Source organism: Cyprinus carpio, chromosome A20 (assembly GCF_018340385.1).
Source record: "Cyprinus carpio isolate SPL01 chromosome A20, ASM1834038v1, whole genome shotgun sequence".
Classification (NCBI taxonomy): domain Eukaryota; kingdom Metazoa; phylum Chordata; class Actinopteri; order Cypriniformes; family Cyprinidae; genus Cyprinus; species Cyprinus carpio.
The window spans coordinates 3,439,534-3,453,323 of NC_056591.1; the positions used below are offsets into that span (position 1 = coordinate 3,439,534).

Consider the following 13,790-nt stretch of genomic DNA (forward strand, 5'->3'; position numbering starts at 1 on the left):
TAATTCATCTTTCATCTGTTTGTCTCAAAGAGACTACAAAACCACAGAATCGATCATTCTCGTCATTCAAGCACAAATCGTCATTTTCATTGCTAGTGCACAACAGGATTCAGCATGCAAGTATAGGTTTGTGTATTTATGTCACATTTGCAATAAATAAGGCCTATGTCTGCTTCATACGATCATCATAACTGACTAAACAGCAGTGAGCAGCAATGATTTGATGATGGAGTGATCAGCTGCTTGTCGCACCAGCACAGAGAGACGACTTCTGCTGTCTTTCTCTCTCTATTTACATCAGATATCAATGTGACATCAGTAGCCTATGCATGAACCAAACCCACGAGTTCACGGATATTTAGTCATACTGATTAACATGGCTTAATTAAGACATCCGATTTGAAATCATACGCGTAATTTAACCGCATATCAAACCGCTCAGTATTCTGTAGGCTACAATAAATGTTATGACACGTAGCAAAAACATTAACCCTTCTACACTGTGAAATGTGATAGATCTAGTCTAGTGCGAATCTGGCTTTCTATCAGCCCCTGATGATGCTGAATATCCTCCGACCTTACCTACAATACTCCAGATGCACTGATCTCTCCCAGATAAACAAAAGAAATGTCCCCCTCCGCAATACGATAGGCGCTTCCCCGACTACACGATGTTATTTTGCGAAATCCAGTCAAAAGATCTTACACTCTCATCAGTGTTGTGGTTCCATGTAGACTACACCCTCTCCCGTTAGACACGGATCATGGCTGTCATAGCATCTGCGTCCAGCGCCGCCACCGGCGCATTTCTACCGCGGAACAATGCAACACTACGGTTTCACACTTCAAACATCCAAGTCGATGTCCAGTATGAAGATACTGGCTTTTTCCAGAGGGATGAGTAAAATAAATATGTATGTATGTATGTATGTCTGTCTGTCTGTCTGTATCTATGTATATGCTGGGGATTTTTTTTTTTTATAGCCTAGCCAAATGAAAAAGGAACGAGCTCTTGGTAGTGGTTAGTTATTGACACTGCACTGACGGTTTTAAAGTACTATATATATATAGCGGCTTGAATATGACCTTTTAATAGATTTTTATTACTATTTCAGTTAATGTTTTTGCATGCAATGCATTGGACATACTTTATTACATACATTATTATATAATAAGAGTTGGTTTGCGAATACTGCATATTAATACACATTAAATTAGAATTGTCAAAATTGAATACTACTTTGACACAGTATAACGTGCTGTAAAATTTATAGTGTTTATCATCATTTTGGATTATATACTGCTTAAGAGATTTTTTTTTCTCTATGTTAAACATTTAAAGTAGTTATAGTGTTTTAAAACTGCTTACGCACTAAAAGTTGTAATTTAAGCACACTTATGTTTTATACTCAGTTTGCAAAACACTAAACATAGTTCTTTACATTAGACACAGCTCTTATGTTTAATCTGGGAAACACTGCCATTCAAACGCCACACTTATTTGCTGATTACCTACAGCCAGTGATCATGTGGGAAAACATTTATGCATAACTTGTTCATTTACAAATCAAAACTCATTGCTGAGAGTTTTTTTTTTACCCCTTTGCATTTCTTTTTACAGTGTAAATATACCTAATTTGATCACTTAGAAATCAAAACTGTGTGTAGTACTGTGTATTTCTAAAGTTACAGTAAATCACCTTTATTATAAATGCTTTATACAATTCAGATTGTTACAAAGCAGTAGTAATTCAAATTCTGTTGTAAAGCAGCTCTAACAACCCAAGAGTGTCATTGTACAGCTTGTCAGTTCAGTGTTGATTCAGTTCAGTTCAATGTAAAGTTTATCAATTGTGCATGCACTTTGTACAGTGTATTTTTGTATGTGTGAGTGCTATGACAAACTCCTGTGCACTCTGCTGCACAAAGAACCAGCAAAGTCAAAATGTTGTGTGCAAATTAGAGAAAAGGACCAATAGTTTCAGAAACTAAGCGATCAACAAAACAAACAAAAAAAAAAAAACTGTAAAAAGTCCACAATACTTTGATTCATATAGTCCATGTGTCTTAAATATGTTTCAATTGATGCTACATAAACTGATCTCAAACCATTTTATTAACATGACAAATATTGTATATTCTTAATATTCCAAGCATGATAATTTTTCTTCTAAAGGTTTGAGACACATCAACATATACTGTATGAGAGGATATGGTCTTTATATATATATATATATATATATATATATATATATATATATATATATATATCTTATATATATATATATATATATATAAATAAATAAAATCACACACACACACACAAAAAGAAAACAAAACAAACAAAAAAAACAAGAGGACATGGTCTTTAATTAAAAAAATATTTATTTTTTCAAAACATGGTATAATATTTTTGTCTCTCACTCTGCTAAGACAATAACTGAAATAACTGAAGCATCTGTTTTTTAGGGAAACATTCACAATTTGAAAGTGGAGTTCATCAATATAAGATGTTGAATTTTTAGTGAAGTAGAAAAACTTTTATAAAATATAAAAGCAAGTAGAAAAAAACATGTCATAGACCACCAACCAACATTCAATATTATTTAAGGGTTTCATTATTCAAATACTGGCCAAATCAATTCTCAGGAATGCACCGTTTTTTGTTAAATGTTTTATCTAAGGGGCAAAATACTGAGACATGTTTATCATATTATTTTTTTTATGTTTTGCTTGAATTTACTTTAGCATATTTCTTTAAGTTGTTCTTAAATCAATTCATGTAATACAAAAATTAAAATGACATAAATATTGGGTACCGTGCAACATGTAAACAAAAACAACAACAACAGCAACAACAAAAGTATATGTAAGAAGAATGCTATTAATTAAGTTAATTACATCAATTGTTTGGCAATTTCAGTTTATGCTGTATAACCATTTTCCGCTATAATAACAAAACTTTTTTTTTTTTTTTTTTTTTTTTTTTTTTTTTGCTTTTTTAACAATTTAGATGAAAGTGTCAATAAATTACATAGACAAATCTTAGAAATCTTGTAAAATGCATTGACATAAAATTTATTTAACTAACTAACCTCTATTACCACTAGCTAAAACCTTCAGTTCATTGTGTCTTCAATGGTGCAAAACAATCTACTATACTGAATTTCTACATGTAGTTGTTCTGTTTAAAAAACATCTGAGTGGACAGTATTTTGGCTAATGCTTTGAATCTTTTGAAAGACAATTCTTTCTTAGAATCAAAACCATCTTTTAAAAAATACTCATACTCAAACATAAGTCTCTAACGTAACTGTAATTTATCACTTATTTGGTATTCAGGTAATATTGTGTCCTCATAAGACACAACCTTGATACACATTCATACTTGAGGACCACATTTAGAGTAGGCTACAATTTATGTAGGAAAAAATGTGAGAAAGAACAACATGAGGGTGAGTAATTGATAACAGAATTTCCATTTTTAGTGATGTCTTAAAATTGAGGAATTTAAGTGCATTTGTAAGAATTTATAAATGACTAACAGAGAATTGAGCCTGTTTCAAAAACCTAACAACATGCATAATAAAGAAGTAGAGTGAATAATGATCACTGATAAAATCTTTATTTTGTTTGTGAATTATTTATTGGTGTTTGTTGAAAATAAATATTGTGCAGCAATGGCTATGGATAAGTATTAGCTGGGGAGTGTATTTGTGTAGAAAGTCTGCGTGTGTGTGTGTTATTAGTGAGGAATAGTTTACCCCAAAATAAAAATTCTGTCATCATTTATTTAAACTCATATTGTTCTAAATCTGGTGACTGTCACGCCATGTCTACACAAGCGCTGTGATGTGTCACCACAAAAGCAAACAGAACCTTATAACTAGTGATGCTGTCTACTGGACGTTGCACAACACAACAATATCCAACAGTAAACTGATGTCCCATTCTATCTTTGGTGTACTCCATGCAATGCCGCTACTTCTGACAACTGGAGGAATGGATCTGAACTTCACTTCGATGCATCCAGTCAGTGTAGACAATCTGAAGCTTTTGCAGTAGTGTGGACATGATGTCAAGCTCCAAAAACTGAAGTGTTGTCAGGATATTAATAAAAAAAAATCTATTTAAGTTTCACATAAGGTACAAAGTTATACTGATTTGTAATGACATGGGGGTAAGTAAATGATCACAGAAATTCTAGGTCAAGAATTCTTTTAAAGGGTTTTTATGCTGTGCCACTGGCAGAATATGAGAACTGAGGGAAGTGGGGTATTCTATCACTGTCAAAGTACTCCATGTTTTCATCTGAAAAAAGAAAAAGAAAAGAAAAAAGATAAAGTCATACATAAAACAACACGGATAATAACCATGACAAATGAAAAATAAATTATCTCTATTTTAATAGCGCAACCTGTAAATCGCCACTAGGTGGCGCCTTCGTTATTAACCAAATACCTGTTAATTGAGAGTTTTTAACATGTAGTGTAAGACAAGGCATCACCTTGGCCTGGGGGTGTGATGGTGATAGTCTGCCCTGTAAACTCCACATCAAAATAGCGAGTGTCTGTTTCTGAGGTTACTTGGGGCTTAAAGGGTGGAACAAGCTGTGGAGAATCAGAAAAACAATATTATATTTGAGTGGCCTCTCTATTACCAAAAAGTTTTTTGCCAATGAATTATTCACCTTCTTCTCATAAACATCTTGCCACTCAGTGCCTGCAAAGAACTTATGCTGCATGATTTCTTTTGCATCATCTGGACCTCCCCCTAACCTGCAGAAAGATAAACCAAGAACAGATAAACAAACAGTGACATTCCCTGGTTACCTTTAATGCATCTTCCAAGAACAATTTTCAGAGAACTGTTAAAACACACACACACACACACACACACACACACACACACACTCACACACACACACATACACATACACATACACATACACATACACATACACACACACACACACACACACACACACACACACACACACAAAACTATACTTCTAAAGATTTTCCCTGTCTCACAGTTCTTAGTTGTTGCTTATAATTTTTGTAAAGAGAGCAGCATTTTCATTAGCAAAAACTGCTGCTGCTGTTTTAACACAAAGCACCTCTGTTATGGCAGTTTCTCACTACATAATCAGATTTACATTGTACCAATCAATATTTTGGTTAGCTAAACAATGCTGGTCTCCCAAGCTAAACTAGTCTGGTTTTAGAGGGGTTTTTTTTCTGGTCACGCTGGGAGGCCACATGGCTGGTCTTAGCTTGTTCACATTATATTTTGTTTTGTTTTATTTATATAATAAATAGTGCAAGAGCAAAAATAATATCACAGATGATTATTTGTAAGAGTACTATATTAAACCAATTGTCCCCAAAAGATGAAGAGTCCTTTAGGTTGTGATTCATCTTAATCTAAAATATATAATATAAGAGTTTATCTGTATACTATTCTACATCACGGATTGTTCTTCTACCACACATGAAGTTTAAGACTTTATGATATTAGACTTAACAGGGGACAGTAGTCATGGGGAGACAACTTGTCAAAAATGTTTCAGGAGAAAAAACAAATCCTGGTCACTACTGTCAATCCCAATTCCTATGCAAAAAAAAAAAAAATTAATATGAAAAATGTAGAAATGTTCTTCATTCAGAGTCAAGGTTGCATGTAAAAGACTCAAGTGATGTTATAAATCAATTACCCGAGAGAAACTTATCCATCATGAATTCTTAAAACAATCCACATGGAGAAGACCATACAATACTAGCAATGACTTCAGGACATTCTCAAGCTTTCTCACCGCCGCTTTGGGTCTTTCTGAAGCAGTCCTGACAGCAAAGATTTTGCCTCAGGTCCAAGTGTACGAGGAAAACGGATCTCATCCATGAGGATCAATTCAAAGAGTTTTTCATGATCCTGGTTGTAGAAGGGCAGCCGGCCGCACACCATCTCATACATGACTACACCCAACCCCCACCAGTCCACCGCCCGGCCATAATCATTGTCCTCAAGAACCTGAGAAAGAGCAACAGAGAACCAAAAGTGGGGACAAAGGTGTCAAGATTTTGCTGTTTAGCATGGTAGATAATTACAATATCATGGAAAAAGTTTTTTTTTTTTTTAATTTATTTTTTTATTGAAAACCATTTAAACGCTGATGTGTATTCTGACAAAATTATTTATTCATGTAAATTCATTTTAAAATCACAAATATTTCATTACATTTTAACAGATGTTTTAACAGTGATAAAATATCTGTCTTCTGCCTTTCACATCAAAGCTCATGGCTTGTCATGACATAAGTTCTCAACATCTCCATTAGGTGTGTTCGACTTGAAGTCAGCTTGAACAAAATATTAGTTTACATATGGCAATGCTATAAAGAATCACTTACCTGAGATTTGCTATATAGCACATATCGCTTTATGTGAGTATATGTATCTGAATAACACTGGATATATTTGAAGTAGTTGCAAGTATGTGTTATGCTATGATATGGAAATCTGTAAGGTTTGAAAGGTGTAAAATCTGTAAGGATTTATACCATTTCAATTTGGTGTAGTCGTGACAAACTTTAAAATGTATGTACTCTGCTGCATACACCTTAAGTGTAACTGGGGTCCACCTGCAGATAAATTCAAGGATAGCCAGCATTGAACCAACAGGGCAATGAATCAGATCCAGACTGCACTCTCCAAGGGCTGCTTACACCATGACTCAAATAGCCACCACTTAAATGTATACAGGCCCCTAGTAGAATGAGCTCTTGCATTCAAAATGGTCTTCAAAAGACCAGATCTAATTAGAACCCCAAATGCGGAAGACTTACTTTGTCTTCCCGCACTCTGCAATCGAAAGGAAGGCATAAGCGAGCCATCAGCCACACATTAGCCAGAGCATCTATCCCCAAAGGCGATGGAGGAGAAAAAGAGAACCAAAAGGCACACTGGGCTATTTTTCTCGAAGTGAACAGATCTACCTCTGCCTAGCCGAACTCATGGAATGCGGAGGCAACTTCCATTCTCTAGGCCTCAACGTGAGACATGATCGCCCTTCTGGGCTCTGGCAGCTGGGTGACCTTAAACTGTGCCTCAACTTACAGGGCATCTGCAATACGAAGAAAATCATAAAAATCCTGTCCAAAAATGGGGTTGTTTCAAAGCTAACAGGGTGAGATGGCATCTGTGCATAACCTTTATTGTGTGGTACTGTGAGGCACTTCCTTCTAGGATTCTTTCTCCAACTGGGAATTCATTTTCTGTCATTAAGTTAGAGTCTCCCTTTTGGACCAACCATTATGAGGAGTACCTCATTGTTGTTGTTGGCCAGTCACAGCAGTTTTTGTTTTTAGATGTGTTGTGAGAAGTATGTGTCATGTGTTTGATGGATGGTGAGTATAAAGCCTTTGGTTCATGACCCCTAAGGCCCACAGAGCATGGTGGATGGAAGAATATACCATCTGACTTTATGACGGGACTAAAATGCACGATGGGGGCACACTTGTGTGAATAGAGACACCACTCCTGTGCTCCAACTGAGAGACTGTGATGTATGTGAAATGTCAGGATTAATTGTTAACCCTAAGCAGTGTGAAACGTGAAACAAGATAACACCATTCCATTTAGTAAAAATAAAGTCCACTTAAAGTGAGTTGCTGAAACACAATAAAACTCTGAAGATGGCATGGGCAGATAAATCATCTTCCTGAAGAAGATAAATCTGAGGAGTGATAGCTTGGGTACGTTTTTTTTTTAGCCAGTTAATTGGTGTGATTCTATCCACCTTATTTTTCAATGCGGAAGCCTGTGTAAGCTGTTTTCTGTGAATGTGCGAGACTTCTGTTTCATTAGCCACTGTAGGTAAATAACGTGAAAGAATAAAAAAAATTCAGTAAACGGCAAAATTGTTTCTGCTACAAACCAGTGTGTTTATAATTCATTTTGTACAACTAAAAACAGCTTTACAAAACAGCTAATTAATGTGTAAGCTTAAAGTCATATGATGCGATTTCAAGTTCTCCTTTCTCTTTGGAGTGTTACAAGCTGTTTGTGAATACATAAGATCCCTAAAATTGCAAAGACTAAAGTCTTAAACCAAGAAATATTCTTAATAAAAGTTAAGACTCATCCACGCCCTCCTAAAACGCCTTGTTTAAACACGCCCCCCAAATGTCTACATCACTGTGTTGGTGGATTTGCATAGCACCAGCCAAATGTTCACAACAAAGAAAGGAGTAACTTTGATTCTCGCTGAGGTATTGTTGCTGCCACCGCTGTCGTGGAGACACTGTGTGTTTCATTCTGAAAGCGAAACTACTTAGTTTGGCCTTCCAAAAGAGGGCACAACTAGAAATCAGTGTTTAAGTAGTATTTACAACACTGTTCCAGAACAGTTCAAACCAAATATTCAAATGTGTGCAACGCATTTTATGGAGGACGAGGACTGTTTCCTGGGAGAGTAGGCTACAACGCCAGTGTTCTGACAGATAATGCTGACGCACAGCCTGTAAGTACGTTTTCATATTTAAAGGATTTGCCACTGATGATTCAAAAGCGAGTTTTGAGCAGTGTAGAGTAGTGCTTGTTGTTTGTCGTTTCTCCGATCACAAATGCAGACATGGTTTTATGTTTACACGGCGCAGTACGATGCAACGCATAAAAAGACAATACGAGCCTCATTGTAATTAGTTTTATTGTTTTTGTCTCGTCTGCAATACAATATGGTAAGGGGTGTAACATTTCCATCACACGCTTGAGGTATTCGGCCAATCACAACGCGCTGGATAGCCAGCCAATCAGAGCACACCTCGCTTTTCAGAATGATGAGCTTTGTAAAAATCGATGCATTTCAGAAAGGCAGGGCATAGAAGAGAAACAATAATGTACAGTATGTGTAAAATAATGTGTTTTTTGAACCTTAAACCGCATAAACACATTTCATTACACCAAATACACAAAATAATGTTCTTTTTTAGCAATGTCATATGACCGCTTTAAATAGCTGGAAACCAGACACATTAAATTTATAAATGGCCACGCCTGCGCTTATGGGAAAAATAAGGTGGAAACAGGGTCCAGACAATCGCCACACCTGGAGGGATTTCCCATAGTAAATTTACTTAACACAGAGTCAAATGAATTTATGAAAGTGAACCTAAAATTTTCAAAGAGCCAGAGAGAAATATGTGAAGAAAAACATTGTACGGCTGTGCCATTGTCTAAACCACTGTGTGTTGTACTATTCCTAGAGCGAGAACAAAGGGAACAATGGCTGAGAATGCTAACAGATGGCTCTCTCCAGATATTAGAGACCTTAAAATGTTTAAAGAGTAACTAAACCCTAAACCAACTTATTTTAGTTAAAGATCTGTAAGAATGGGGCTTTATTAGTGCTGTTCATTGATTCGAGTAACTTTTTTGACATTTGAGTATAAAGTGTTTTAATTCTACAATATATGGTGTAAAAACGTCTGAGTGCTGCCCTCTTCAGATTGAACGGTGGCTACTGCAGTTGATTTTTCCTATTGGATGTTTGGGGTGGTACGTGACGTAAGCGGTGGCAGGTGACGTACAGTATGCATTTTCTAGCTCACCACGCCCTTTGTACGAGCTACCACGCCCTAGGCAGTATAAAACCATCTTGTTCCGTCAAAATCACTGTAGCGGCTGCTTCACTAGCATCGTCGGATGCCGATCGCGATGCGGGAGTTAAGACCGCAGTTTGAGCCAGCGGCTCGAAGTGATATGGCTCAGGCCCTGGCCCTGTGTCCACAGACACCTCGACATCCTCCACTTCAGGTGAAGGTGGGGGAGAAAAGTACTCTACTTCAAATGAACGCTCTGTTGCAAAGCTACTCGCGTCACTACAGTCACTCTCCATTTTAGCGACTCTGACAGCAGCTGTCAATTAATCCGTTACTGCGGGTCTCGGGTTCACGCCCCACCTGCTCAGCCCCGCCCTCGGTTCGTCCCCTCTATCTCCGCTGTGCTCTGCCCACTTTTCAGCATTTTTCAAATATTGCCAGTGGGTGGAGTCAGGCTCTGACCAGGGGTTTAGTTACCCTTTAAATTGTTATGTTTAACAGGGTATGCTACACCTTCCAAAAATGAGAGAGAGAAAAAAATTGCATTTTTGTTCATACTGGGACTTTCCTCTCTATTCACTGCTCATACAGAAATTATTACAGAGTATAATTCAAACTATTAGTGTGTGGAACACACAATTTCACATTACTTTCATCCAATGTTTTATTACCTCTGGAGCCAAATACTCTGGTGTACCACAGAACGTCTTCATTGTGGCTCCCTCTGTAATTCCCTCCTTGCACAGGCCAAAATCAGTAATCTTTATGTGGCCGTCTTTATCCAGCATCAAATTCTCCAACTACCACAGAATAATTATATTGTCATGTGATATATTGGTTTGATAATGATACAACACATAGCATTACACTAAATACATCATAACCAGCTTTCTTTAAAGTTATTAAATTCTTCAGGGGCTCAGATATTTGGGGGTAAGATGACTGCTCTGTTCATTATTACATCCAAAAACAAAACACCTCAATCGCTTAGGAGACATTCTTGTCTACATCTGTTGCAGTGTCGAAACAATGGCGGACTGTTTACATCTCAATTTATGCTAAAACGGCAGTGTCCATCAACAGTCATGTGAGGTCCTGTGCAAAGTGACGTGACTTTGACAAGAATCTGTGAATGAATTGTAATGAATTGTGGAGATTTAAAAACAAATATTAGGTGGATTTTTATCATTATAGGGTGGTTGTTTGCACACACTGCCAATTTAAGTCCAAACACCATGTAAAAGTGAATTTTGCATCCGATGTCCCATTTAAAGGGATAGTTCCCCCAAAAATGAAAATTACACCATGATTTACTCACCCTCAAGCAGGGACGGGAGTAAAAAAACGGTCCTGGATTTTCTCCCAAATAGGCCCACCACAACTACAAACAGTCGCTACTATCTCACATTACAGCAATCCTATCGCATTTATGTCAAATAACATAAAAAAATCCCATGGTGACCCTACTGACAAAAACAATAGAAACCATCACAGAAATTTTAATGATTTCTACTACAAATACCATAAAAAACATTACAAACAATCAACTTTTAACCATTAAAACCATTAAATGATGGTTTCCTGTAGTGTGTTTTGGGACATATTACATTAGGATTTAGTGGCTTTAACAAAAGAATAGAAGGTGACCAATTACCAGTAGAGACCATCAGGCACCATCACAGTTTCCATTAAAACCAATACAATTTTCATTATAACCAGTAAAACCATTACAAATTATGTGATGGTTTCTATTTTTTTTAACGAAGGATTGTGATGTATTTTTTTTTGTGTTAAATTAATTGATTGAAATCTACATAAAAAGAGCAGAATGCAAAATATATATACCAATGATAAACAAAAACCTAGAATCTAGAAACCTGAAACAACAGAATTCTTCAATTTGAGTATTCATATGTCTGTGTGCGTGTGTGTGTGTGTGTGTGTGTGTGTGTGTGTGTGTGTGTGTGTGTGTGTGTGTGTGTGTGTGTGTGTGTGTGTGTGTCATGTTAATCAGACTAATCACCTCATAGGCTACTTCATTTACTCTGTTTTCTAACTCAGTGGCTCTCAAATGTACCCATTGTAGAATCGCAGCTGTCTCTTAATGAATGAATGGAATATACATGCAGTGGATGCTCGGACTAAGGGTGTCCTGGGATTTTACTATGGTGCTATAGGCTACATGCTGTGTATAGTAGAACTATAGTGAGAGAGGCAGGCTCTGCCTTCTGAAGTGAAGAAATAAGTAGTACAAAACGAGGATTTGTAAAGAAAAATGTCAGAGGATTTTGATATAAGCCAATAGGACACTGGTTTTCCTTTGCTGTAAACAAAACTTGTTTCTCGTAAGACTAGATTTAGATATTCACACTGGAGCTTTTTACGCCTATGTCCTACGTCATCCGCTGGACGGCACTCTCTCATGAACACACATACGACAGTCAGTGGAAGCTAAAGATTAAGATTTATAAAGTTGCAATTATGGATATTTTTCTTACACAAACGCATCATTGGGTAATTTTCATTTTTGGGTAAACTATCCCTTTAAGAAAGTTATTTAAAGTTATAAAACAAGATTCATTTATGTATGGAATTTTTTTTTCTACTAGTCTCACCTTTAGGTCTCTATATACCACATTTTTCTCAGAATGAAGATAATCCAGGGCTGAGACGATCTCTGCCCCATAAAACTGTGCTCTCTCTTCCGAAAAAACACGATCTCGTGATAAATGAAAGAAAAGCTGTGATAGAAGAACAAAAACCCCATAAATATCACAAAAGATATACAGTAAAGGTGATGATACACAGGGCAACTTTTTGAGCAATGTTGCCATCAACGGGCAACCAGGTTGCCCCATGAATCATCACGTTAAGACCATTTGGAATTTTGAATCTCTTAGAAAAAAAAAGTATTACATTTAGTACACACATTATTTAAATAAAGCATTTGATTGCATGCAAGTAAAAAAAAAATAAAAAATACTTGATTAATTTTAATGAACAATCATTACTAAACTTCACCTTTACAAAATCTCACCTCTCCACCATTTGCATACTCCATAACAAAACATAATCGGTCATGAGTCTGGAAAGAATACTTCAGACCCTGAAACACAGAGGTGACATTAGGTGTTGTAACATTCACTATTTAAGGAATATTTACATGTAATGTCTGGCTTAATATTGATAATCAGTGAAAACAAATTCAAGTCTCCATGTGCAGATCTACCGGGCTGGCATTAGGTGGCAACTGCCACCCTAAGAAAAAGAAGATTTTTTTCTGCTAATTCAGAGATCCTCAGAGAAATCTAATCCCATCCTAATAGGATGTCTGGGATTCTGGGATATTTTATTCCACAATGCTTCTCCTGATTTATTTTGACCTGTGTCTATCTATTTTCTTATGGCAGTTTTTTTTGCCATCTGAAATCAATAATAAGTTCCTGATCACAGAAAGTATAAGAATGTAACAATCTAATCTTCGTTACTAGATTAAACTTTTTTAAAAGACAAATTTTATGTTGGCTTGATAAACTCTTGTCTTCAAATTATTTGACGTTTGAAGATCAGTACAGATAGATTTTCTCTATGTAAAGATGATAGATCTGCTCTTACAAGCTCAGAGACATTTAGAATATATTTATATGTTTAAAAGACAGTGTCTTGGTGCCCTGGATATTGATATTTTGTTATTTATTTGTAATTATTACCCGTATAGATGGTTATTTTGTGGTAATGCAAATGTTTTAAATATTCATGGACACAAATGTTTTTGCCAGGCCATAAATTCACAAGAACTACTTGCTTTGGTTTAATATACAATAAACAATTTTCTAGATCTGTCCCTGCTCGATGAAATTATTACTTTATATGTGTTTTATATATATACACTGTAAAAAATAAGTGTCATTTTAACTGTACAATTTTGTAAAAACGCTACAAAAAAAAAGTGTTAATAGGTTAACAGTAAGTTCCTGTACTATATACAGGGAAAAACTGTAAAAGATCTAACCAGACATTTCATGTAATTTTACAGTAAAATGCTGTTAATTTTACAGTTTTTAGAAATAAAAAAAGAACAAATCAATGTATAATTTACAGTCAAAAACTGTAAACTGATATTCCCAGAATTCCCTGTGTGACGCTCCACATTTGAAAGTATTTTGTTTAAATAATCATGTTTTTTAATAGT

At 35.9% G+C, this 13,790-nt stretch overlaps 2 protein-coding genes across 12 annotated transcripts in view; both read right to left on the reverse strand.

Annotated features, from left to right (window-relative positions):
* Window positions 1–987, reverse strand: part of LOC109112868 (centrosomal protein of 170 kDa protein B-like) — a 125,564-nt gene extending 124,577 nt beyond the window's left edge. For 2 of the 5 annotated variants that reach the window (XM_042777384.1, XM_042777381.1), the window contains exon 1: window positions 583–986. The gene's annotated coding sequence lies outside the window, so the exon portion shown is untranslated. Of the gene's footprint in view, window positions 1–582 lie in introns of all 5 variants that reach the window. The other 3 variants (XR_006162715.1, XM_042777382.1, XM_042777383.1) reach the window with 3 other exon arrangements.
* Window positions 988–3,655: 2,668 nt separating this feature from the next.
* The window catches only part of LOC109059197 (RAC-alpha serine/threonine-protein kinase), a 53,833-nt gene continuing 43,698 nt past the window's right edge, over window positions 3,656–13,790 (reverse strand). For 6 of the 7 annotated variants that reach the window (XM_042777389.1, XM_042777388.1, XM_042777392.1 and 3 more), the window contains 7 exons: window positions 12,636–12,704; window positions 12,214–12,339; window positions 10,270–10,398; window positions 5,816–6,030; window positions 4,691–4,778; window positions 4,508–4,610; window positions 3,656–4,311 (listed from right to left, as the gene is read on the reverse strand). In XM_042777389.1, the coding sequence (XP_042633323.1) occupies window positions 4,232–4,311; window positions 4,508–4,610; window positions 4,691–4,778; window positions 5,816–6,030; window positions 10,270–10,398; window positions 12,214–12,339; window positions 12,636–12,704 (810 nt within the window). In that variant the 3' untranslated portion in view covers window positions 3,656–4,231. The remainder of the gene's footprint in view (window positions 4,312–4,507; window positions 4,611–4,690; window positions 4,779–5,815; window positions 6,031–10,269; window positions 10,399–12,213; window positions 12,340–12,635; window positions 12,705–13,790) is intronic. The other variant, XM_042777391.1, reaches the window with a different exon arrangement.